Source organism: Lepidochelys kempii, chromosome 19 (assembly GCF_965140285.1).
Source record: "Lepidochelys kempii isolate rLepKem1 chromosome 19, rLepKem1.hap1, whole genome shotgun sequence".
NCBI classification, from domain to species: Eukaryota; Metazoa; Chordata; order Testudines; family Cheloniidae; genus Lepidochelys; species Lepidochelys kempii.
The window spans coordinates 5445830-5472313 of record NC_136398.1 but is presented as its reverse complement, the minus strand read 5'-3'; the positions used below and the strand labels follow the sequence as shown (position 1 = coordinate 5472313).

At 42.7% G+C, this 26484-nt stretch overlaps 1 protein-coding gene across 3 annotated transcripts in view; it reads right to left on the bottom strand.

Annotated features, from left to right (window-relative positions):
• The window catches only part of SMAP2 (small ArfGAP2), a 34424-nt gene that overhangs the window by 1330 nt on the left and 6610 nt on the right, over window positions 1-26484 (bottom strand). The window contains exons 2-10 of one of the 3 annotated variants that reach the window (XM_073317808.1): window positions 24560-24708; window positions 11257-11390; window positions 9898-9983; window positions 7833-7911; window positions 7170-7256; window positions 5345-5426; window positions 2889-2995; window positions 2592-2757; window positions 848-1167 (exon numbers count right to left, since the gene is read on the bottom strand). In XM_073317808.1, the coding sequence (XP_073173909.1) occupies window positions 848-1167; window positions 2592-2757; window positions 2889-2995; window positions 5345-5426; window positions 7170-7256; window positions 7833-7911; window positions 9898-9980 (924 nt within the window). In that variant the 5' untranslated portion in view covers window positions 9981-9983; window positions 11257-11390; window positions 24560-24708. Of the gene's footprint in view, window positions 1-847; window positions 1168-2591; window positions 2758-2888; window positions 2996-5344; window positions 5427-7169; window positions 7257-7832; window positions 7912-9897; window positions 9984-11256; window positions 11391-24559; window positions 24709-26484 lie in introns of those variants that run through there. The other 2 variants (XM_073317805.2, XM_073317806.2) reach the window with 2 other exon arrangements.

Here is a 26484-nt window from a genome sequence, read left to right as displayed (position 1 = left end):
AGTCTTGGAGGGGGAAAAGCCGTGTAACCAAAAGGTAAGGTAAGGAGTCTAGCTCTTGCTGCTTGACAGCCGTCTCTGGCAAGAGGCTTGAAGAAGTGACAGCTTAATCTAATGTATTTTGCTAAAACGAAAGGCCAAAGACAAGGCAACAGTCTCATTTCCTACAGTATCCTAGAGGCCTCTTACATACAATCTAATTAGAGCCAGATTGAAAACACACCCTATTTATCCCAGTACAGAAGTATCATACCCTGCCAACTTCTTATGAAGTCAGACATAACACAGGCAATGGGGCTTAGAGTAGAAGCATGCAGGAAGATTCATCTGGAGCCAGCTCCCCTCTTTGCAGTTCTGGGTGACGTGGTAGTCATGGAATAACTCTCGCCTGTGCCTTGCTGGCATCTAGGCCACACTGAGAGTTGTGAGAACTTTCCAATGGCAGCAACTCTGTCTGCTCATGCAACACCTCCTATTCCAGCCCTGGGCTAAACGACCGAGCTCTGCGCTGGAGCACGTTTATTTCAGTTCTGAGGTTTGGTGGGCAGGGTTTTACCAAACTGCACAATGGTTTTGCAATTTGGACCACCACGGAGAAAGCTCTGATGCTAAGGAGGACACAACAAGTGACTAGAATGGGCTTAGGTGTCAAGGCTCCTGGCTCTGCCAGCGTCCTAAGATACCCTGGGCAAGTTTTAGCTTTTCCATCCCTCCGTCTGCCTATCTCCAAGAAGGGATCCACCTTCCAGGCTGCTGCTATCATTCGTTTCGTATGTGTGAAGCATTTTAAGATGCTCGGAAGAAAGGCAAATACTAAAGCTTGATTCGAGCAGGAACAAGTCCCTCTCACCTGCGCAATGTTCCACTGAAGCTGCTGAGCTGGCTGCACACCATACACTGGTTGTGGTACTGCGGCCATGCCAGCAACGTATCCGGCCTGCTGTGCTGACATCATTCCATTGGGGACGCCAATGACAGCCGTCTGCATGCCACCCACGTATCCAGCTGGGATAGCCATGGGGCTCACCATCCCTGGAGCTCCTGGTTGTGCCATCATTCCTACTGGCGGGGCCATCATGCCTCCAATCACGCTGCTGGGTGGGGCAACACCTGGAAAGCCAGTGTACGCTGCAGGGTATGCCATCGGAGCTGGGGCCATGAACATTGCTCCTGGAACAGGGCAAGAAGGTAAGTGGCCATAGGGGGAAAGAAATACACTCAATGCTGATTTTTGGGAAACTGGGATTTGGCTGACATATGCCTTGAGCAGAATTGCCACACACTTATTTATTATTGCAAGAACTGAAATAGGTCCTTTTAAAAGAAATATAGGGCTGGCCGACTGCTAGTATTTTGCAGACTGAAGTTCCAGTTCTGGTCCATTACTCCCCGGGCCAACACACGCAACGTAGATGCAGCATATTCAATCCCTGGGACAAGTTCCTCTGATCACCATGACTCCTGAGCAGGGGACAGGGCACCAACTGGATCCAAATGTAATCTGTCCTCTGCCAGGAGGCTGGCAGTTCTGGGGAGGAGCGGGGGTATTACAGCATGCAAAACAGGATGAATAAAACTCAAGGACTAGAAGACAAGAAATCAGGGGAGGAAGAGGCATCCGTGGACAACGGCTCCTCTTGCTAACTCTAAAGGAGCTGAATTGCAATTGCACTTCAGTATTGTCACTGCATAGCGATACCCTTGCTAGAGCGAGGAGATATCACGAGCATTTTAAATGCAAATATCAACAGGAATATCAGACCTACTTGGAGGACAGGGCAGAATTCCCCTGTAATTACTGCCCATAGACGGGGGTATAAGGAGGTCTACGTACAACTCTCAAGACACAGTAGAAATCCCCAATGGCAAAGGGAAGTCTGCACACAGATCAAGGGGCCCGTATGCAGGATCTAAACTGGGGATTATTATTCAGGACCTTATCATCTCACTCAGTAAGGATCAGTGAGAAATATGCTCCCCTTCAAAGCCACTGCTCTATCTTCTTGGTTTCTTTCCCTCCTCTTGTGAATCTCCAGCTCTTCCCTCTTCCCTCCATTTCCTTCCCTAAAACACACAATTCTCACCTACTAGTGGGCATCCCTCATGCCCTTCCCCATTCCACCCACTAAAAGGATCAGCAAGTGAATAGCTAATGCTGGCAATGAAGTAGAGTTGACACTCTGATGAGATTAACAGGATACAAGGAGTCCACCCCCTAAAGCTGCCTGAAGATAGGACTACATTTTGGCTCACACCTGAAAGGTTTTCTTCACAACCATGAGGGCTAGAGTTTTGTAAAAAAAAAGAAAAGAAAAGAAAAAAAAAGAGCTTAGAATCTGGACAGTCCAAATACATTCTGCAGGCTACATAAATACACCTTGTGGGCCAGAGCCAGCTCATAGATTGTACATTTTACACCCCAAAACAAAGGAATTCCTCAAGGAATACCTGCCCACTTGTAACAGGTCTCACATTAATCCAAAAAAGTTGCACTAGAAGCAATTCAGATCTGTCAATTTAAAGCTCTCAGGACATCCCAATCAGTGGCAGAAAACTTTTAGCTTGCTCCCTCCTTCCCCCACGATGTGCAGTACCTTGGGCAGGCATCTGGGGTGTCTGAGAACCATACAGGGAAAGAATGGAGTCTTTAGAGAGTTGTTTCTTTCCCGTTTCCTCCACTTTACTTCCTGGCTCAGGAAAAAGGTTCAGGTTTTCAGGAACAGACCCAGCGCTTCCAGCTGTTGGCATAGAGCCAGTGACCTGGGGAGAAACAGACGACTGTGACACGCTCACCTTTGTGAACACTGAGGATGAAAACATGCAGGCCTTCTCCGTGCTCAATGTAGCCACCTGGCAGTGTTTGGGGAAGTCTATTACCACACACTACTCACCTTGGAGTCAGAGAGCGAGTTAGATTCCACGGAACCAAAGAGATCTAGATCTTTCTCTAAACTGCTGCTGGGTCTTCCATTTGGGACAGTGCTGGTCACAGGAACATCTGAGTGACATATAAAGGTTAGACGCCTAATATGGCTAGCCAGCCTTCCTGCCAGCTGAGGTAAGGTGGCGAGTGGTCCGCCAAATAAGCTGCCATGTGCAGGGACTGCAGATTAAGGTGGAGCCCTATGTGACCCAAGCGGCCCACTGCTTGGCTCTTTGCTTTGCTTCCCCACCCAGTGCAGCAAAAGCCCTTTTGGTACAAAAAGCATCTTGCCGTATGCTGAGCCACCGCCACCCCTCCTGAAACTCAAAGCAGCAGGCGCGGGTGGAAGCAAATGACTGCTGCACATGTCGTGCTGCTATCGTAGTGCAGCTGCTGTGCAGGGGACAGTGCATATTTCTGCTGCAACGCCAAGTGCTGGAGCTGCATTAGGTGCACTGGAGGGCTTTGATTCAGCTACTCTCGGGAGTTACGTTTCCCTCATTCGCCTGCAGCAGGAAATAAGCACTACAAGTCTTATTAGAACTCACATTTCTATTCAGAGCCCTTCACAAATCACCATCTGCGGCATTCAGAGGCACATTCTGCCCCGAACATGATTAGGAATCACTGAAGCATGGATCTTTAGTGCTACCGTTTGCCACCCTGAGAGAATCTTATGCTGGCAGGAATGCCTCACGCACAAAGCTATTCAGAGGTAACCTGCAAAACGTTTTGTAAAACCTGAACCACAATAGACTCGTGCACCAAAGAGCAAGGTAGGAGTGCTCTGCTGGGGCATAGGGCCATACGATGTCAGTTTTAGGTGGCATATTGTTACTGGGATAAAGTTTTGCAGGGAGGATTATACCCCTCTGGGATAGAAAGCTGACTTGTTTAGTTTCACTTATATTTAGATTCCTAAAGAATCAAACTGCTTGGAAAGCTAAAATTACGCCCATAGGCTACCTCTACGCTCCAAAGGACATCACAAAAGATGGTATCTATAATAGGAAAAATGTATGTGCGCTGAATGCCCTAGATACCACAGGTAATTTCCATAGCTGTAATCCTCACCCATTGTAATATAGCATGCTAAAGTGGATTAAAGGATTTTTAAAGTTAAATACAGTTTCCTTTTAAAAAATAAAATATTTAAAATTAAATTTAAAATTATGACAACCCATATTAAGGCCTAAACTTATATCAGGTCTATTCAAGTCAATTACATAAAAATATTCAATGTTTACAGCTGAAGTTTTAAAGAAACAAACCACTGAACTGGTAGAAGTCACTGGCTAAGTAACTGGAACCAGAGTTGGCTAAGTCAGCTTTTGACAGAAGTAGCCTCTTCTGCAGGTATAGAGAATATTTTTTTCATTGCAGTTAATTTAGTTCAATGACTAGTTCCTGTAAAGTTGAGAAACTGACTGGGATTTTAAAAAAAGCACAAAAAACACAATTCCCCAGCCCCACCCCTTCTAATCTGTGAACAGAAGAGGATGGGAGCTACTAGTTTTTATATCTTAAAGGCCATGACGACTGCTCAATACACTGACGACAGATACGACCTTTGTTAAATAAATCAGTTAAATAAAACAACCCTAAATGTGCTGGATAATTTTTTTCTAATAAAATGTAAAAATTAAGAATCTGAATAAACGTCTGTTAAGCTGCAAATGTTTAAATAAGCGTGTATGCTTAAATGTATATAGATATAATGTAGCCTCCCGATTAGCAAACAATACCAAAAATTTAGTGTAACAGCTATATTTAATTGCAAGTCAACATGTTTAAATGGTATCAACCAATAGGAATCAACCTCTTTAGGAAAATAACTGAAGTGCAGATGCAAAACAAGATTACAACTGATGATTTAAATCAACATTTCCAGCGAGCAGATTTAAATCACTGATTGCAATCACGATTTGAATCAATCCACCCTGGGATAGCTACCGCCTCCTCACAGCACTATTGGCAAGTACCTTTAAGAAGAACCTAAAGTCAAAGAGACCCTTCCTGCATCATGATGTCATGTCCGATTTTCCAGTTAGAAAGTTCCCTTCACCTTAGGGAGTGGTGGGAGAAGTGAGCTTTTAAGGCTGCTCTAACTCAGGGAAACAGCAAGTATTCACTGAAACAGGCAGGCGCACTCATTTCCAGAGGCCATTCAACTGTTTACTTCCAAAAAGGTTTGTTTGTCCCCCTCCTTTTTTGGGGGGAAGGGAAGGGCCCGGTAGAGGAGAGAGAGAAAGAGAAGAAAAGAGTGTAATTTAGATTGCCTTCTAGATGGCCTTGCCAGAATATATCCCCAAAGGATTATGGGCTTTAGCAGCTGCCACCTACCTATGGGCACCACATTTAAGACCATTCTGTACTACTCAATACTTTTCAGAGAGAGTCACATGCTTTGGAACATTCTCTTACCAAGTCCTAGCAGATCCATTACAGGTTCAGTAGATTTAGGGGGACTTTTTCTTGGTGGCTGCATTTCATCTTTCTTTTGTGGCTAAAAAAAAAACGACAATATTAAAATCCAGAAATCTTGCAGTTGTTCAAACCTTCTACTTAACCTTTGTGAAAAGGAAAGGATAAGGATTCTGGGCTTGAATTATGACTGCATTTGATCCAGTTCAAATTGACAGGGTTACACACTTTGAAAACTGAAGTTAAAGCAGTTAAAGAGTCAGGCTCAGTTTCCTACCAAATCAAGTAAACAAATCGGACGGAGTGCCGTGCTTGTATCTTGAACTGGGATAACTCTTCTGCCATAATCAAGCAAGTCTAATAATAAATAAATAAATACACAGTAATACTAGACAAAAGTCATTAGATCTAGTTACTTATCTAAAGAGGAAAGATAGGGCTGAATCTCTGATCACTGCTGACAGATCCCTGGACAGCTCAGAGTGCCATATACTTTATACATTTTATAAAATCAGCCAGAAGGGGACTTAAAGCTTCCCAGCATTTGCCCCTTCTACTCTGAAGTACTGCCAGATGAGATATGATATTACAAGATTTGCATGTTCACATATGAAGTATCTTCAGAAAACCCTGAGCAGGATCATAGAACCATTCTGGTACTATGAGGTTTAGTGTAAACACTAGGATTTTCTGAAACATATCCCGTCCCAAACCTCCAGAGTATTGTCTTGCATTTCCCATCTTGAAGTTAATGGGAGGGACAGTCAAGAGACACAGCTTATCTTGACAAGGAAGCTACGTATTTGTGAACACTTGCCCAGTATGCACTCTGAACTTCAGCTGATAACCCATGCTCCAACTATACTTCCGCAACTATGTATGCGACTTATTTAACTGACAGGCATTATCGCTTAAGAACGAGCATCAGGACTGACAGCCAAAGGGGGAGTTTGACTACTTGCTTCTGCTATTCTGTTTGCCTTTGTCCTGGGAGTAACTGCAATAGCGTTAAGATTCAGGTGGAGGAGAATTTACCCTAATTGGAAAAGGATTAGTCTTATGTTTTCAGTTTCCATTACTGAATACAAGTGTAGGTTTTAACATCAAACTAAGCGGCTTGTGGTATACCAAGAACCACTATACACTTCAGTTTATTAGCTAGTAAAATGCAGTTAGCCAGATGGGAGAAGAATAAGACTCAGTCCCTTGAAAAAGTCATTGTGGGGTTACACAAAATTAGATGTCACATGCCTTTACTGTAAAGAAGGGAGCTAGAATCTACTACACGCTTATTGGGGGTAGGGAGTGTGGAGAGGAATGGTACAAAAACAAGAATTTCATTGTTTTGAGCAAACTAAACTGATCCAGGAGAAACGAGCAGCCCTTATTTGGAGATGAAATGCCACAAAAAGACTAATTTCTTATTGTTAAATTAGGGTTTGAAGGTATCAACACAGGGCTATAGTCACTAGATAAACCATGACAAGACAGGAATGGGAGAGAGGAGACAAACAGCATCCCAGGGTTGGAGAATACATAGAAATGGCAATTGTGATTGAGAGCTGTCTGTAAATTGGGGGGGGAGGGCGGGGCGAGAAGAGAAATGAACCCCTCTCTAAGCACCTGGTATTGGCCTGTTATAGACAAGACACTGAAATACACAGAGCACCAGCGTGATTCAATGCATTAACTTCTTAATAGGAAGAGACCAGAAAAATCTCATATTTCCATAGTAAGCTGTTCCATCTCTACTACACTTGAAAAACCCCTGTATCTTTCTAGATAGACCTTTACAATTGACCCATGATTGTACTTTTTGCCTTACCATTTTCACTTTCTCAAAGATAACAGGTTCCAGTTTCTTCTCTGATGCTGACTCACTATTCCTTTTCCATTTGTCATCTTTTTCTTTCTGTACAAAGAATCAAACAAAAGTGAGGGTCAAAGCTCAGCCCATAGTAATGGGGAAGTTAAAATAAAAATAGAAATAGAGTTTTTCCAAGCAAGTTCGTAATGAATTGCACCTTTTACCAACATGAAAAGTAGAGGCTAGTTAGATAACTACTTTGGCTTATAAACACCTCCCCTTAGCCAGCAACCAATTTTCCCCAGTGCCTTGGTTAATAGTTTAAAACCAGTTTTGCCATGTGTACACATGGTAATTTAGAGCTGTAACAGAGGATACAACTGCAGCATGGCCATGAGATAGTCCCTGCTTTTGGAGAATGAGTAGAGTTCCAAATAGTTAAAATTCCCAACACAAGAGAAATACTTCCAAAAAGTCTGTGACCCTATTGAAAATACAATTTACCCAGTTGCAGTTGAGGAATAAGTCAAGATGGCTAGTCCTGTACATTTGTCAGCTGATGGTTTTGGAGACAATTTTATGATAACAAGTAAATTCAGGATAAGACAAAGATATCAGGTCAGCGTTTACAAGCTTATGATTGGTCTTCTACACAAAAGTTCTTAGGAACTAGAGACTAACCCTAAGTGCACTGATGTCAAGACTTCGATCCATGTATTTCTTCTTTTCATATTTGTCTCTGATAAAGCCCTCCACTGCTCTGCAAGAGGCTGGTTAAGGATGAATGACTCAAAAGTTGAAGCTGTCTATATAGACACGTTAAATAGTTCGACAAAACACTTTTTGTGACCACAAAATAATGGCAGTTTAAGGAAGTTCTCTTGCAACAGTAATTTTATTTTTGTTCCTTTAAATTAGTGTCAAAGTTGTCAATGCTAAATATTCTCCTGAAGTGAGTGGGTGAAGTTATTAGATCTAAAGTTATATAAACAAGCTGCTGAGGATAGCCAGAGCCATGAGGCCACTGTGTTAAACCCCTGCCTCAGCAAGAGTGAGCTTTGCTGGAGATTAGCCTGTGTGTCAGCTTCCTGCCACACCAGTCTGCCTTCCTTACCAGCAAACTCCCTGAACCTCTACCAGTCCTAACCTTGCCTAGCAGTTAACAATCAATGAACTCTAGCCTCCAAGCTCCTCGGATGTGTCTCTCCACAAGGCACAGTCCCCTTCACTGTACATTCACAAAAGATATAAAGGAGCAATGAACTTAGAGTCAATACACTGCAGCTCAACTGGTGTTTGACAAATACTTATCGCAATCACAGCACAGCACCAGTTTACAGTAAAACACATTTAACAGAAAGTCATAGGTTTACATGATACCAAGACAGGAAGGGTTACAAGCAAACAAAGTAAAAATATGCTTTCTACAGGCTAAGACCTAACTTCAGTTACTGTCTTTGTTCAAGGCAGTTTCCTCACCAACATTCCTTCCCAGCAATGGCTGACTTGCTGTTCACTGGGATCCACACACCATACAAGGTGTTGGCTTTCCTTGCCTCCTCAGGTGACATTTTTATTAGAGCAAGTTAAATAGTCATTTCTTGGTCCACTGTAGCAAGATGCCACAGCCCAGTAAGCTTTGCTAAAGACCATGAGCAATACAGAAAGGAGTTACGTACAGAGTTACTAGTGAAGGCCACATTGCACTTTAAGTATCAGACGAAGTCGGTATTCACCCACGGAAGCTTATGCTCCAATACGTCTGTTAGTCTATAAGGTGCCACAGGACTCTTTGCTGCTATTGCACTTTAAGAAAACTGCACAGTAACTATTAGAGAAGTTTTTAATAAAGATCAGTATTTATCTAGTCATTTGTTAGCACCAACACTAAGTAGCATCTACCTTGTGCACACATTCCTTACAATCTTGCATTGGCACAAATCATTCTGAGATACGGGATCCCATGTGTCTGAAGGTCTGTCTACACAGCAAAGAAAAACTCAGAGCTGGCTCATGCCAGCTGACTCGGGCTTGCATGGCTTAGGCTGCGGGGCTGTTTCACTGCCATGTAGACTTCCAGGCTCGGGTTGGAGCCTGGGCTCTAGGATCCTGCAAGGTGGGAGGGTCCCAGAGCCCAGGTTCCAGCCTGGAAGTCAACAGCAATGAAACAGCCTGAGCCCTGAGAGCCCAAATCGGCTGGCACAGGCAGGTATCTAGTTGCTGTATAGACATACCCTGGGAGCCTGTCTTCAGTGTTATCTTTTTATATTACAAACAAATGGGCCACTGAGCAACAATCCTGCTTCTCACTCCATTTACAGCACTATGCCCCTGCAGTCTAGGAGACCTTCTCTAACTTAAAATGTTCAAACATTTTCAAAAGGCACCGAACACGTGCAGCTCCCACCAGCTTCAGTGGGAACTCAAAGTCCTTGGTGCTTTTGAAATTCAACCCTTCAGTTTGCTAGCGAACTGACAAGGCATATGCCATGCAAGGGCTTCAAGTTGTAACAGACTGGTTTTACTTAATTCTTATACTCTACAGAGCTCAGCAAGGATCACTCAGAGCTCTTCCATTGAAAACAGTAATGTACTAAATCTGAAGCATTGCACAGAGAGTGCCTAGCTAGGAACTTGTTTTCATGGCTGACACTCAGGCACAAAGATGAGCAGTTGCCCTCTTTGTAGAGAGGCTTTTCATGGTTAAGTCTCCTATATTCCCAAGTAGCAAGCAAAGAAAGGATACTGGTCTGTCTGAGGCCGCCTGAAGGTCTCTGGCAGGTAGGCTTCATAGAGACGATTTGCCTTTCTGTTTCCCATCTCCTGCATACACTGCAATTCAAAAGAGAGATTGTAAGCCATTTGTTTCAGCATACGAAAGTTCTGTCATACAGACCCATGGTGCAAGGCCGCCCTCCAAGAGTCTTAAGCTCCTCTATTAAACTAGCAGAAGTATTTTTAGACAGATCTCTGAAGCCTGTTCTGTGCCTTTGCAGCAGACTGAAAACCCAAATATTGAGAGTGCTCAACATCACTTAACTGGAATAAACTGAGCCTTAAACCTTTGAGCAGCCAGGAGACCCTGTGGATTTGAAGCTTCGTTGCACAGGAGGTGCACGAGGGAGGTTTTCATCCTTAGGGGAATTTCATACTCAGAACATACAGAAAAGAAAACCCCATCAAGTCAGACAGTGTATCCCCTGAGCAGTGCAGGACTGGTCCTTTCATCTCCAAGACTCACCATTTTCCTTGGGAGACTATTCTGTAACTCGAAGCCTGACTGGTAATGTTTCCCGATAGTCAACCTACACTTTTTAAATCCCATGCCATTGCTCTAGTTCCACCCCAGGTAGCTCTCCCTCACCAGCATTTACACGCTTCCATGTATTAGGGTTGTGCCCATCTTGCCTCCTGCTCTTTAGCTGTCTGTATGCCATGTGATACATATAGTGCTTAGTCTTTCCATAAGACAGACTTTCTAGCTTGGAAGCTTACTAGGTTTCTAGGTTGGAGGCATTATAAAGTCTTAGAAATAAGCTTTGAGATCCCAATTAAAGGAATAATAGCTATAAGTCTTGAGAATTATCTAATGCTAGAGTTTAGGAGTGAACAAGAGCTGGCTGAGCAGAGGATTCCTATTGCAACAGCTGTTATCAGCCTCCAGGGCTAACCAAACTCAAACAAGACACACCGGCGCTTAGGGGTGTGTTTGTGCTAGGGCAATGAGACACCTTTTCAGGCTTGGCTAATTTGTGATCTCCCTTCTGTACAGCCCAAAGTAGGTGAGGCAGATCCACCAACTAAAGCCAGAGACAAGTGCATGCTTCTCGAAGCAGTTACTTGTTTCGGACAAATGTTTTATCAATATAACCAGAGCCTGTTTTTAACTCAGGGAAGTCTGTCACACTCCTACAGGCCATTATTTTAATCAGTCAACACAGTGTTGTGAGTGGTTTTTTTAACCATATAGGGAGGAAACCTTTGGTGATCGTTTTAAAGTCTCCTTCCACTGGACTCTCTCAGACATGTATTTTAAGATTTACTGAATCCCATTTTGCCAGAGCAACAGTTCTGTTCAAATTATATGGTCCAGCTCCATTTTTACTTGTATCTGCGCTTGAGTCCACTGGTCGAGATTGACAGATTTCACCCTGGATATGTGAACTCCTAGATTCCGGTGGATCCCAGCACAGCGAATACAAATGAACACGCCAATATTCCAGGATGCCCATCGTGGCCCTGCAAAAGGACATCAAAAGAGGCAGTCATGTACACATTCATAAATCCCCACTGCCACGAACAATCTCTTATGAGAAACTGCACCAAGTGAACTGTGGATTGATGATTTTGCATTTTCATCTAGAATGGAAACTGGGATTAGACACTAGCAGTGTGTTCTCTTAAAAAAAAAAGACAGGTCCAAGTGTAAGACTTAGGGAACAAATGTTTTATGTTTCCTCCTTCCCCCTCCAATCTGGGTTATTTGTGTAACATAACAGAACGCTCTCAAAGTGAAACCAGAATAATCCCGGGGTACAGAGAAAGGATGCACCACAAGAACATCCTTTCGCTTAACCCCCATTCTTTTTAAGTGACCTTTTCGATATCGTGCAGCTAGTGTCCAGCCATTAGACCTGTACTGGAGGGTGGTTTCAAAATCTCAAGTTTAGCATGGAGCGAGACAGTTAATGTTACTGGCAATGTTACCTAAGAGCCAAATTTCACTATCAGACTATGCCAGACAAACACCACTGCTCAAAGATGAGCTGCACTTAGTGTTTGAGTTATTTGACCTTAAGACAAGGAACATGACTATAAGTCTTCCTCTACACCTGGAAAGAAACAAAATGTATTGTACGAGATATAGCCATGTTGCTTAGGTTACAGCAGAAGACGAATACAGAACAGCAGTTTATTTGTTCTCCTGATTCCAATAGCCTGACTGATTCTCCACCTTCGGCAGAGTGAATGTTAGGATTGTGATCTGAGAGAGAAGTCGATACACAGTTTACTCTTCAGTCTTTAGACAGTTTTGCTTTTAGATGCAAGGTTAACATGCAACTTTCAACAGACAGGAGAGCTCCAAGGTTTGGAAGAAGGGAGGTCATGCTGGGAAAAAACAAGGGAAAGCTTTACAAGTTTAATTTCACTCATTGTAAACTAGAACATTAATCTTTCTGTGAAATAAGCATGGAGATACATCGCCAAGTGAAATACAGAGCCTCGTGAACTGCTACTCATTGCCACCAGGTGGCATTCACACTACTGTTCCCATCCCAACTCCTCTCCAGAAAGATTAGCATTTGAAGTTTCTGACTATCACTGCCAGCATGAAGTGATCAGGCCAGTTTCAAGGCATGAACAACTCTGGAAATAACCTTCCTTTGTTGAGCACAGCCAGTTCTCCAAAATCCACAGATGGACTTGACCCAAGTTCCAAAGGCCTGCTGAATATTTACAAAAGCCCAGCTAGCCTACAGCTAGTTTGGTTTGCAAACTGTACCTCATGCAATGTAAATTCACACACAATATCAAGGCTGGCAGGCCAAAAAAGTGATCAACTGATAGAGGCATGCATTGGAGCACTTAGAGTAGATACCCATACACTTAGTAATAACACCTGCTCAAGAAATACAGGAGTAGATAGAAGGCAATAAGGGAAAGTTGTGTAATTTTAGAAAGCAGAAGTGTTCAAGACTTGCATATACGGTTGTGTGCCAATGTAGATACTTTACTATTTAAAACCTTTTATTTTTCCTCCCCTTCTGTTACTTCTAGTAATGCTAATGCTCTTCAAACCTGAACGAAAGTTAACAAGTCTGGGCACACAATCAGTGCTAAAGCTTGGATCAAACTCAATGTCCTCTCTTCCCTCCTGAGAGTTTTCAGATCTATCAGATTTATTTAAGACAGAATGCATAAATAAGAATTGGAAGTTTAAAAAGAAATCAGTTGAAAGATCAGGATTCTGAATGGAGAGATATTCCATGTTTAAAACAGATTAAATTTAGCATTTGTCTTTTAATCGGACCAAGTGCTGTTGCTAAATAGGAGACAAGCATCAGGTCTGAAGAGCTCTGTATAGCTCAAAAGCTTGTCTCTTGCCAACAAAAATTGGGCCAATAAAAGATATTACCCTCACCCACCGTGTCTAATATCCTGGGACCAACAAAGCTACAGCAATGCTGAAAACAAATTTAGGACTACCAATCATATAAAGTTTATTGGCCCGCCCTACATCAAAATCATGGATGCAATACAAAATCGGGTATTTTACTTGCTCATTAAAGAAAAGTTTGCAAAAAAGTCTCCTCACCCCAGCCAAGCAGAGCTATGCTTGATATAATGGAAGGTATCTTCCACTAACAAGTGGCCAGATTAGCACCTAACAGATGACAGCTGTTGAACATTAACACCCTCTCCTGCTGAATCTGAATTCCAAACCAGAAGAGCTCTCTCAAGTAGTTTCCACTTGGAATTAAATGAAGCATACAGAAGTAGATCAGTGAGCCACTCACTGGACAACTATAAAGTGTTTGATTTCCCATTCCCCACCCCTGCAGGAAAACACAAAAAAGCAGGCCTCCTATACACTAACTGTTTTATTGGCCTGTCTGAAAGGGGAGTGTTTTTTGTTTTGTTTTTTAAACCACCACTTATGCTAGTATAAGCCGCTTATTTCGCTTTGCCAAACTGGAATAAATAATACCAGTACAAACCCTTTTATACAGGACATAGCAGCACCTACACTAGGGGAGTTTGCTGTTTTTAACTTTGTCAACATAGTAGCAAAACTTAAGTTTAGACAATGTCATATACACCCTGTCCCCCCAGCAGTTGCTAGCCCCCTTTCAATACTTTAGAGAAAATGCAAGATTATGTTATACGTGTGCGCAAACCATGGTAGCTATTTTCCAGACAGAGGTAGGCAGAGTTCCTGCCCTGAAGAGCAGACAGTTTTAGTCACTGAACTCCTTCATTTAGAAAACTGCAGCGTACACTTTTAGATAAGGAGCTCTACTCCATCAAGATATTTGTTCAGGGACAGGGTAATTAACTCCCTTGCATCTGATTAGAAAGCAGGACCTGAAAGCTCAGCGGAGATTCAGGAGGAAGCTTGTGAGAGGAAGGGGAACTCATGGAGAAAAATCCTTCAGAAGATGGAACTTCTCACCATTGTTAGGTAGAGTCAGCCTTCAGGGTTAGCAGCATTTCCTTATTTTCTGGCCTCCCCGTGGCCACACACTGATTGCTGTCAACCAAGCAGGATAGCAAACAAGCAATATGGAGGAATTATACCCCACAGAGAACAGTTTAAGAACCACAAATACAGAAAGGAAAGCTAATGTTTTCAGCTGACCTTGTATGGTTTAATCAAAGTTCCAAGGACAATGAGTAGGAAATCTCTAGTCTACAATACCATTGCTCTCTTAACTGCCTCTTTAAAAAGGCCATTTCTGGACTTCACATCCCAACTCAAAAAGTAGTTCCTGATGAACACCTCAATGTGAAGCAAAGTGTGCTTTGGACACCTAATAGCCATCACACAATAATGGCATAGAAGCACCTACAGTGCACTATGGATATATTATTCAGGAAGGAAAGCCCACAACCCCTTTGCAGTAGGTAAGTATTCTGGTATCTGAGAAAGAGGCACTCAGGTAAGTGATTTGCTGAAGGTGTTACAGTAGTCAGCAGTAAAACTAGGAAGACTGCAATCCCAGTGCCCAGTTGCCAAATTTACAAGTGCCTCTTATTTAATAAAAACTGTCCCATTTATAGATTTCATTTGTGTCTCATTTCAGACCATTCTAATTTAGGGACTAACTTTGTTCAATCGAGGTAACTACCAGGAATTTTTCAGGGTTATACTTAAGTTAAACTTAAGCCCTAGGCTATATTTAGTGTTTATAGGACTAAACGGATTAATAGTAAACTAGATACTACATCAGGGGCCATAGTAACCTCTAGTTACTGTGTCCCATGGTGCTAGTTAAGGCCATTTCACCTTCTACACAATTATACCAGATGAGAACAGTGCTCTTGTTCGCAGTACCATCTGCAGTGATCTATGTCCCTCGCTCATCATTTTTGTGTTTCATTTAGGAGGTAGGATCAGAAACAACTAGGACTGGGTATTAAAATGACAGCTGTCTGCCACCATATTCTGAGTTCCAAGCTCAGGAAAAATCCAGAACACATACAGAGTTGAAAGTTTAGAACCATTTTCTGCTAACTGACATTTTCTAAATTAATACTTAAGCTATAAAAATCCTGTTAGTTGCCAATATTTTTGCTTGGTAGCAGCAGATGCTGTCCTCTGAGGTAACAGACTTGTTTCTCCTATTTGTTGCTAAGAGCACAGAAACTAACAATGAAATGAGATAAGAAAGAAGCAAATGAAATGTCAGAGGGGAAAAAAAATGCAGATCAAAAAAGCAAAGCAGAACCATTACAAAGACGTTCTTCTGCTTTTTAGAACGAAGGCTAATATTTTGATTCAAATGCATTGTTAGGAACCTTGATGCTCCGATACTATTGTGATGGAGTTACAAGCATACACAGACATCCCAAACACACAAAGATGCCTAAATATTTTATCAAACATACATTGCATTTTTCCTCCAGCCCTACGAAGCGGGCAAAGCATGTGAATGCCGGGTATGCACCTTCACCTTTGCTCTTTATTGCATAAAGCAGTAATCAATTAGTCTTCTTGTAAGTTCAGATATTACATCCAGATAATGTTAACTCTTCAAAGAGAAGGAAGATGATTTTGCTCCCCTTGGGCAGAAAGGGCAACGCTGTAAACTGAGCGGCTGCAGTGTGCAGCAGGAACTGTCTGCTGAAAGAGCTGTGATGGATTGACACAGGCAAGGCTCAGTACAATGGAAAAAGAGTAACTATAAAAATAAAGCATTAGTGATTGGGAGAACACAGGCATCAGCCTGTCAATAGCAATGCAAGGGCAGCTTAGACTTACACAATTGAAGCAGCGGCCACACAGCAAAGTATAAAGTGCCAAAGGATATTAAAGTTAATGTCAATCAGGACCCTTCCTTCTCAGGTAATAAGGAAGATGGAAGGAATTACATGACTTCTTGCTTGGGAGAGCCCTTGTCTTAGCAACAAGGCCAAATTTAGGTTGTTCTGAACAGCTTACCCTTTACGAAATGCTGGGCAGAGTCCAGCTGTTCAAACAAAATGGATGAATATGCAAGACTAAGTATATTGCCCTCCACATCCTCACTGATCCTTCAATTGCAACAGTCACTACTTACTCCTTAAAGGCTAACACAGGTTTTTGTTTTGATGTTTCTAATTTCCATGACATACTTAGCTTTGCAAACATTTGGGGCTAAGGTTAGCCCGCTAATGTAAATGCAAACAAGTCTTATACTTCCCCATGCAGATTTTTGTAATCATGGGATTCTTAAAAAAAAAGAGGAAGTTGTTCACATGAAACATCCAGCTCTGAAAAAATGGTGCAAGAGAATATTGTTTATATTCTGTACTTCTAGTCAATGTCAAGAGTGCTGCTGCTGTTTATGCAACGTGATTAGATCTGCAAAAGCCCCTTTATGGACTGGTTCAGAGAATATTACAGAACGGAATTAGGTCCTACAAGAATTTAGTTTTGAGGAAACTAGAGGATGCAAAAAGTTAAAACTATCCTAGTGACCTGCAATTTCAGTTGGGAACTTAATGCAAGAGGCATAGGATTAGATAGGTTATGAACAACGAAATTAAGACATACAATATTTTGGATAACGCTTTGCTTCTTCTACCTTAGACAAACAACTTTTTTGGGGAAAAATGCAAAATCCCAGCCCTGGAAGTATTTGTCAATGTAGCCACAAGAATTGCTGAAGTAGTGGTATGCCTCTCCTGCAGCCTTTATCCACCCAAATGCTTCCTGCTAATTGCTCTGTGTGCAGTTTGCCGACCACTGTCTTAACTTTTTGGCCCAAGGGCCACATCTGGGTTTGGAAGTTGTATGGCAGGCCATGAATGCTCACCAAATTGGGGTTGGGGTGCAGGAGGGGGTGAGGGCTCTGGCTGGGGGTGCAGGCTCTTGGGTGAGGATGAGGGGTTTGGGGTGCAAGAGGGAGCTCCGGGCTGGGACCAAGGGGTTCAGAGGGCGAGAAGGGGATCAGGACTGGGGCAGGCTCCAGGCGGCGCTTACCTCAAGCGGCTCCCGGAAGCAGTGGCATGTTCCCCCCCCCCCCACCCCCAACGTTTAGGAGCAGTCAGGAGGCTCTGTGCACTGCCCCGGCAGCTCCCATTGGCCGCAGTTCCTGGCCAATAGGAGCTGAGGAGGCAGTGCCTGTGGATATGGGCAGTGCAAGGAGCCCTCTGGCTGCCCCTGAACGTAGGAGCTGGAGAGGGGGGACATATTGCTTATTCCTGGAGCCGCTGGTGCGCAGGAAGCCCCAGACCCTGCTCCCCAGCGGGAGCTCAAGGGCCGGATTAAATCGGCTGGAGGACCGGATGTGGCCTGTGGGCCGTAGTTTGCCCACCCGAGTTAGGAGTTGGAGCATTAGGTAAGAGGGCACATTTTATCCTGTCTCCACCTGTACAATCTCATTGTTTTCACCAGAACTACAGAAGACACTAAAGGTAAAATTTGGCCTAACATATTTATCGCAAAAGCCCTTTAAAAACCAAATTAGTAAGAAAAACGTTTGACTTGCCAAATAATTGAAGAACATTGAAAGAAATATTTCGGAGTAACAGCCGTGTTAGTCTGTATTCGCAAAAAGAAAAGGAGTACTTGTGGCACCTTAGAGACTAACCAATTTATCTGAGCATAAGCTTTCGTGAGCTACAGCTCACTTCATCGGATGCATACTGTGGAAAATACAGAAGATGTTTTTATACACACAAATCATGAAAAAATGGGTGTTTACTACTACAAAAGGTTCTCTTCCCCCCCACCCCACTCTCCTGCTGGTAATAGCTTATGTAAAGTGATCATTCTCCTTACAATGTGTATTACCAACAGGAGAGTGGGTTTGTTTGGGGGGGAGAAAACCTGGATTTGTGCTGGAAATGGCCCACCTTGATTATCATACACATTGTAAGGAGAGTAATGGTTTTTATCATTTGCCACACACACACACACACACACACACACACACACACACACAGAATGCCATTTGAGGGAATTTTCATTTTTAAAATCCTAGAGGGATTCACTTTTTGCCCTCCTCTATTCAGCACATGGCATTTTGGCTCAAGCTGCTTATGTCAACTTCCTCTGTAATAACCCTGAAGGCATTTATGAATAAGCAGAAATTGACTGCAGAGAAGGGGAGTGGGAGAGGGAGGATGAGGTAAAATAGATGCTTTCATGGGACAGGAAGGAGAGAGCTTAGCTATTCAACTCCTAATGAAACAATCTCTGTGCGCACAATTGTTCAACTTGCCGGCTCCCTGCCTGCAATTACTCCAGCAAAAGCCCAGCTGTGAGAGGGAAATGTGCTGCAGGGACTGAATGATCCATGTCAATGCTATTGCATGCGTTGGACTCAGACATCCTGCAAGCATCTCCCTCAACAGTATGTGTGGGAGAGACTATGTGGGAAATTGTGCAGGCAGCGGGATAGATCCCAGTAAGATAACACCCACATCAGCTAGTACAAGCCATCACTGGTAGCCAACTGGAAACTTTCCATTGAGCTAGAACTGAGAATAAATTCCCCTTCCCTGCTTTCCAGTCAGCCAACTGATGAACAGAAAGTTTTTTTTGTTTGGTTGGTTGATTTTTTTTTTTTAAAAAAGAGCCCCCAGTACTTTCCACTGACTTATAATTTCTCTTCCGGAAATGATATTGCGTAAGAGGACTGACTGGAATTCACGATATTATGGATTGCAGCTTCCTCTGGGTTTCCCCCCCTCGCACATGCAAACACTCACTTTGCACCAGTCTGGTATGCTGTACACTTCTGCCCAAGGATTGAGAAATCTGTCACTGTTCTACAAGGACAGTCAATGCAGTCTCCGCAGCGTCCCACAAAGGCGCTAGATGATTAAACTATGTCCTTAATGCAAGCCCATTAGAATTTAGGAGTCACCCTACCTTAACTGAAAGAAACACACTTATATAAGTCCCTCCCCCATCTATGGATAGTTGGTTTGAAGTACGATGTGACCCATGGTAAATTGAGGTAGTGACTCAAAATCTAGATACTGTAGAATCACAGAACTGGAAGGGACCTCAAGAGGCATCTAGTCCAGTTCCTTGCCACTATGCATCGCACAAAGCAGAATCTCAGCTCCCATCTTCTCTTGCATAAAGACTGAACTTGCTGTTATATGAGGAAGCAAAAGCAGAAGAGTCCCTGTTGACAATGTCGTGAGCCAGGGATACTTTGGAAACTGAACAATAGGCCATTCAGGAAGTTGGCTAAAACATCTAGAAGCTTGACTTTAAGAAGCCACTCTGAGGAGCTCTCTCTTCCTTCACAGGTCAACTTTAAAGGATTTTTTTTTTAAAACTGCGCAATTGTCACAAAATTTACTTACTGGCACATACAGCATCTGCCCTCCTTAGCAGGATGATACAAGACTGAATGAGATTTTACTCAACCATCAAAAATTGTTCCAGGTGCTAACACTTCGGAGCACTGCCTTAAACCAACTAATTGAGGAATGACTAGGTTACTAGCAAAAAGAAAAGGAGTGCATCTGATGAAGTGAGCTGTAGCTCATGAAAGCTTATGCTCAAATAAATTGGTTTAATCTTATCAGGACAGTGGAGCTGCCAAGTAGTAATTCTGGCTTCCTAAAACAATTGCTAGTACAGCCAGGACTCTCCCCCCTCAGGATACATGCACATGGCCATGTCCAATAATGCATCAGATTTTGTATAACTGAAGGTCTCAAGCAGATAGAGCCAATGACATGGTTTATAAAGAGAATCTTAAAACAAGGACAAATTCCACCAGTTACCAAGACTGAAAAAGACAGGTCAGAAGCTGACAACCAACCAGGGATTAGCGACACTAGAGAGTTCAGTTGATAGGGATTATGCATTTTTTCCATCTCAGAAGAGGCTTTAAAAATTTTAGACCAAAAGAAGTGACTAAATTAGTGGAGACGTTGGATTAAGCTGCACTCATACTTGAACACTTCTGCTTCATTTCCTTGTCAAGTGGCAATAGTTCCATCTCTTCTCAAGTATTTGTGCATTTGCTATTATATACTGCGATCTAGTGAAGCTATGCACTAGTCCTCTAGCATCACTATATAGGGATTCAAGCACTCAGAAGTACACCTCTCTGGAAAGATTTTTAGCAGCTCACAGGCATGTGTCTAGCACTCCCCACACACCTGTAGTTGTCACATGTGGGTTTGGAGGTGGTTAGCAGAACTGAGCCAGACAGGTTCTTTTCCTTGCTGTTGCAAGTGGATGGAAGCAAGAAGGGGCTGCTGCAATTCAGACATTTCTTGGTAAAGATCTCTACTGTATTAGGAATGTAGTTTCTTCCTTTGATTTTAACTCTCATCCAATGTAGCCTTCCTATACGGACTTCATCAATAAAGTCAGTCCTTCTGTCAGTCACTCCAGCTCTGAAGACAACACATTGTTGGTGTGTGTTTGAATTCAGATTTTAGGGCACTGAGGCTGTTCGATTACTTCTTCCTGTTCCTTCCCCTTGTTCCTGCTCTGGGTCCCCCCCACCAGAGCTTTTGCCCATCCCCTTGCTCTGCATTTCCTCTGATCCCCCACCCCCTTTCTTCACCCCTCTGCATTCAAGTCAGGTTTCTTCCTCTCTTGCTGTGTGCAAGCAGGAGTAGCAAGGAAAGCAGATGAGAGGTTCTCCCTGCTCAGTTCTGGTGCCCAGAACCACAGCTGTCCCTAGCTACTCGGAAGGGCAACAGCCGGCCAAGTCTAGCTCAGCCTCTGCAGCACCAGGTTGGAGCATTCTCAGTTATTCTGTGGAGACAGGCATGAACAGTTCAGTCTGTGCATAGGAGCTGCTCAGTATAAACAAAATCAGAGAATTCACCTGCCAAACTCTAGCAAGCTTCTACTGAGCCTGCAGGAAGTTTTCAAGGTGACCGCAAAAGGCACAGACACCAGGGACCTGTCAAGTTTCATACCCTTGCTTCAAAGCGTGAAATTGCTAGAGCTTCTCAACAAAAGGGGATTTTTTTAATTTTATTTTTTTTAAAACATGGGCGAAGTGTATTTCCCTAATCTTGTTCTTGGAAACAGCTGAAATGTTTTAGCTAGAATTTCCCAGCAAAAAAGTCAGCCTTAGGCAGACATCTAGTATGAAAAAGTTCAGCACAAATTGTTTCAGTTTGGCAAAGTTACCAGCAACTGAAAACATATATAATGGAAAGCACTGTGCAACTTTAACAGGCGTTGCTACCAGTTTCACCTATAAATATAGGACTTGGTCACTAATCAGAGGGGAGAAAGATATTACAGCATGTTCCAAGGATCAGTTTTGTTCCAGGCCCTTTTTTTTCCTGTCCTAAATTTCAAGGGGCATACATGAGAAAACTGCTGTTTCTGATCAGTCCTTCCTTCCAGACTAGAGTTATGGAGTTAGTTTTTGTTCTCTCTTTAGTGTCAATAATCTACTTGTATTAAGATGAATTATCTTTAAAGGGCAAAGATATTGGTGAGATAAACACCTTCACAAAACCACATACCAGTCTGACATCTTAACTAATTTATCTGTTTGTTACTACAGTAACCAACCCACTATTTGTACTTAAATGGCAGTGCAAGTTTCCTGAAACCAAGCATAGTGGTGTATTTTTACAAAAACTGGGCACTCGGTCATTTGTAAAACTGAGCATCACCGGATTTACATCGTATTTAAATGTTGTATGACGATTACTTTAGTCATCAACATTCCCCATTTTACAGATGGGAAAACAGTCTCAGTGACTTGCTCAAGGTCAAAGTTAGAGACAGAGATAAGATTAGAAGGCAGGATGTTTCTCTCTCGATATCCACTGCTCAGTGCATTTCATCACACCTGCCTCTATTTCTTCTCCCCCAGGTTTGCATAATTAATGCACCTGTATGCAGCACAGAGATGTTCCAGGCTCCCAGGTCTCCACACCTTATTTCTGAATGATGCTGCTGCTATCTCGAACACTCCTCTCACCATGCACAGCTATTTCCAAAATAGTTTCCCCTCGAATGCTGATCTTTCCATACCCTGGCAACTATAATGACCGCCATTCCAACATTCTCTTGGACCCATATTTGCTGCTGGCTGCTCAAACACAAGAGTAAGGCAGACCTGTCATTATAGTTGTATCCCCACCAATACTGACAAAAAGTCTCTTTAGCGTACAGTGGCAGCTGTTAGAATAGTAAATGCTGTTGAAAAGGGATTCTAAGAACCCTTTTCCTACAGAATGATCTTGATCAGATTTAGCTTTATCTGGAAGAGGACAGTGTGTTCACACTAGTTGCATTGCTGTACCTAAACCACTATTAGACCTATTTCATTCTGTTGCAAAAAATGATGCTCAGTCAGCCACCACAGAACTGCAGAGTTTACCTAATTTTAAAGTTTACCGTGACTGGATTTGCTATTTTTCTTCCCATTTCTAACCCTGCCACTTACAGTGATTGTAGAAGAAGCAGAAGTATAAAAGAGGAAAACACATTCTTGATTTCTCAGCTTAAGATGCTGCAATTTCAAAGGCAGAAGTACATTACAAAACTGTCATACAGGGAGACTTACTGAATACACCAGTATGTACCCTACACAGATCAAGGTCAGATATCCTCTTTCCACTTCACAGATGTTATGGGTTTAAATTAATCCAAGAATTCTTCACCAGTTTCAAGCATAACATGTTGTAAGAATTCAAAAGAGAATGTTAACTCACTGCAGGCAGCTATAATTGTAGCCAGGCAGTGCAGATCACTGCATCTGCTATTCAGTTCTGTGTAAAGGTCTGCTGACGAAAGTCTTAACACACAGGAGGAGGAAACTCTGCAGGGCTTATCCAGTGCCTCATCATGCAAACAAGTAGCATCTAAAGACTGTTCTTAGGGAACCATAGGTTAGTTCTCTCTTCACCACAAGCAGCCATTACACAGGGCAATTTAAAGAGAAAACGCCATGCACATTGCCCTTACTAAAAGAGGAAGCTCAACTGTGATTCACGCAAGTTTAGACAGTGGTTTAGTAGGGAAATTCCATTATTCAATAAGCCCCCCCCCCCCGACATATTTAACATTAACCGTTTGGCAGAGTGAGAAAAACTTAAGATGAAAACCTGTTTGCACTTCTTGTTGTATGTTAAGCCCTCTTCTTCATACGTGTCACCAAACCTTCACCACTCTTGCTCCACCCATGCTTTGGACCACTGTCTTGCCTTCTTTGTCTTCCTAGCTCAACGGCTTCTCCCCTCATCCAATGCCTTTAACAGCCTCACAACTAGCGTTCACCAGATTCCATCCCTTTCTTTCAAAAGCTATTTCAACTACTTATTCCATGAGTCATTCTAGTTATGACAATGATGTACTTGTTTTCTAGCTTCATATTGTTTTCCTGCCTTGCACCTGCTCTAGATTCAGCTTTTTAGAAGGACTGGTAACTTGTTTGCCACATTTCACCTATTACAATGCTGTACCTAAAATCCAACACTGGGTTCCTATACTGCCCATGCCAAAAGCACCACAACTGAGAAGATATTGTGAAGTTAATTAGTCCTTTTACTTTTATTACAAGCACTACTCCATATATTTAGAATTTAGATATTTTAAAATCTTACTTTTCATACACTTCTCGGCTTGTGAGTACAGGGTTATCAGTTTCTTTTCCTGATTCTTGTATATAAACACAATATTTGTATTGCTAACACTGCAAGGCAATGTTTAAATGCAAAAGTGAAGCTATTTGAAATATCAGAAAGCAGTGAACATTTCTCCATTAGTGAGACTTAGAAAAATACACTTAACACCATTAATTTGAGCCCAATAACTTGACAGTCACTTTAGAAGCAATATGGAGATCATCATAAGCTAAGTATGTCCATTGAATTCCAGTAGTTAATATCAAATACTAAGGACAGAAAGAAGCAAGATCTTTCAAGACAGACTTTGCAAGTCAAGTGCAGCTTTCAACCAACACCTTTAACATTCTGCATTTGTACTGCACATTTAATCAGCACTGTATGTACTTAAAAGTCCCCAAGAAAAAACCTCTGTGTTGTAATTCTGGATGAGGAAATACTGAGAACAGAGAAACCCTGACCTAACTCTGTATGTAGATCTATTTTATGTTAGAATCAAGAAATAATGCACAAGTACAATTTTTTTTGCATCTAATTGGCAATGAGTTATACAAGAGGGTTGGACTTCAAAATGGAACTCATGGCAGAGCTCCCATAACACACAGGGGAGGGGTACTCAGACAAACCGAAGGAGGAGTGCGGGGCAACCTTAAACTGACGAGTGGATGCAGGAGAAGTTGCATAATGGTCATCGCTGGGGTACTCCACTGTGGAGGAACCTGCAGTTCTGCCATCAACGATACTGGATCCAAGGAGCCTGTGGGAAAGACGGGGACTGGAAGAGTAGAGGGAAAAAGTTTGGGAGAGGGAAGAGAGTCAAATACAGTATCTTCATGTTGTAAAAATTCAGAGAGTTAGAAATGCATAGAAGCTCCTTGGTTAATTTAACAGCAATTCTCAGTGCCCACATTTACCACCTATAATAGTTGGAGACATTTAACACGGGCTAGTTTAAAACAAAAAAGTTTCCAGTCCATTCAAATCATGGAGTCTGTATCATTGCCCAGATTGAGACCTCCCTCACACACTTGTACTTCACAAATTTACCCTCAAATTAACAGTTGTGGCGTTAAATAGCTTCCATATCCACTCATATCCCAACCCATTCAATATCTCTGTTGGTGAACATGTGTCTGCGTAGGCAGGTCATGCCATACAACTCAGCTCTCTAATAACGATAGCAAAACAACTATTTCCCAGAATGCCCACAGCGACAGCAGCAGTGCACAACAGATGGAAGAAACATCACCTGATGGTCAGGGAATGTTTTAATGACTGATTTATCCAAAAAAAAAAACCCCAAACATATACTGAAAAGAATGACAACCTCACAGTTGCAATGCAACTTGAGTGAAAAATGTTTCTTCCCATGGTTCCAATCTGGCAGTCCAGTAAGGAGACACAGCTTTGGGTAAAATCCCACACACTTGGTTGGGAAGCAGATCACAGCCTGTTTTGGCAGCATCCTTTTTACATAAGTACACCCAGCTGTCATTCATGCAGCAAGATGAGAAGAAATCATGAGAAACGGGGCTTTTTGGGGCAGAGCCATGTGTGCACCACCTAGTTGAGGCTCCAGTCCAGAATGGGGCCTTTGATAATCAATATTAGGCATTGTGGTCATGCCTAATAGCTGCAGGTATGTAGCCACTAAACCCAGTGACCTAGAGAAAATGTTAGCAAGGTAGAATCTACCATTAATCTTGTGATTTGGTATCTATAGCATGTCATGATCAATAGTTATCAGCCTGAAATTATGATCTCATGTCACCAGAGCCCACACATTTGTTTAGACAGAAGCAACTCATTCCCAAGTTTCTGCTGCCAGAAACCAACACAGCCAAGCTTTATTTTAAAAGGGTGTATCTTGTTCACTCCTCTCCCCAGATCGCCTAATCTGATTCAGATTAAAAAGTACTCCGGGTATGTATACACGGCAAAAAAAACCCCACAGCTGTGAGTCTCAGAGCCCAGGTCCTCTGACTCAGGTTTGCACTACGGGGCTAACGATAGCAGTGCAGACTTTCCTGCTCAGGCTGGACTGGGGGCTTTGAGACCCATCCTCCATGCCAGGTTTCAGAGTCCAGGGTCCAGCCTTAGCAGGAACATCTACAGAGCCCCATAGCACAAGCCTGAGTTAACTGATCTGGCCTCTGAGGCTAGGTTTACACTACAACTTACTTCGGTATAACTTATGTTGCTCAGAGGTGTGAAGAAGCTGTCCCCCCGAGCAATGCAAGTTACATCAACTTATGCGCCAGCGTGGACAGTGCTACCTCGGTGGATTTATTATGCTAACGGGAGAGCTTAGAGCGTCTTCACCAGACGCAATGCAGCGGTGCCGCTGCATTGATGTAGCACGTCTAGCGTGGACTATCCCCGAGACTCACTGCAGTAGGGTTTTTTGCTTTTTAGTGTAGAAGTACCCTCATTCTCCTCACAACTGTAGACATTAAGCAGCATTTTGTAACTTTTTTCTTTCCCACACTGCAGAGCTTTTGCTTAATTTCCTCTCAGTTCTCCAAAACAGACATCTGCAACCACTGCCTGC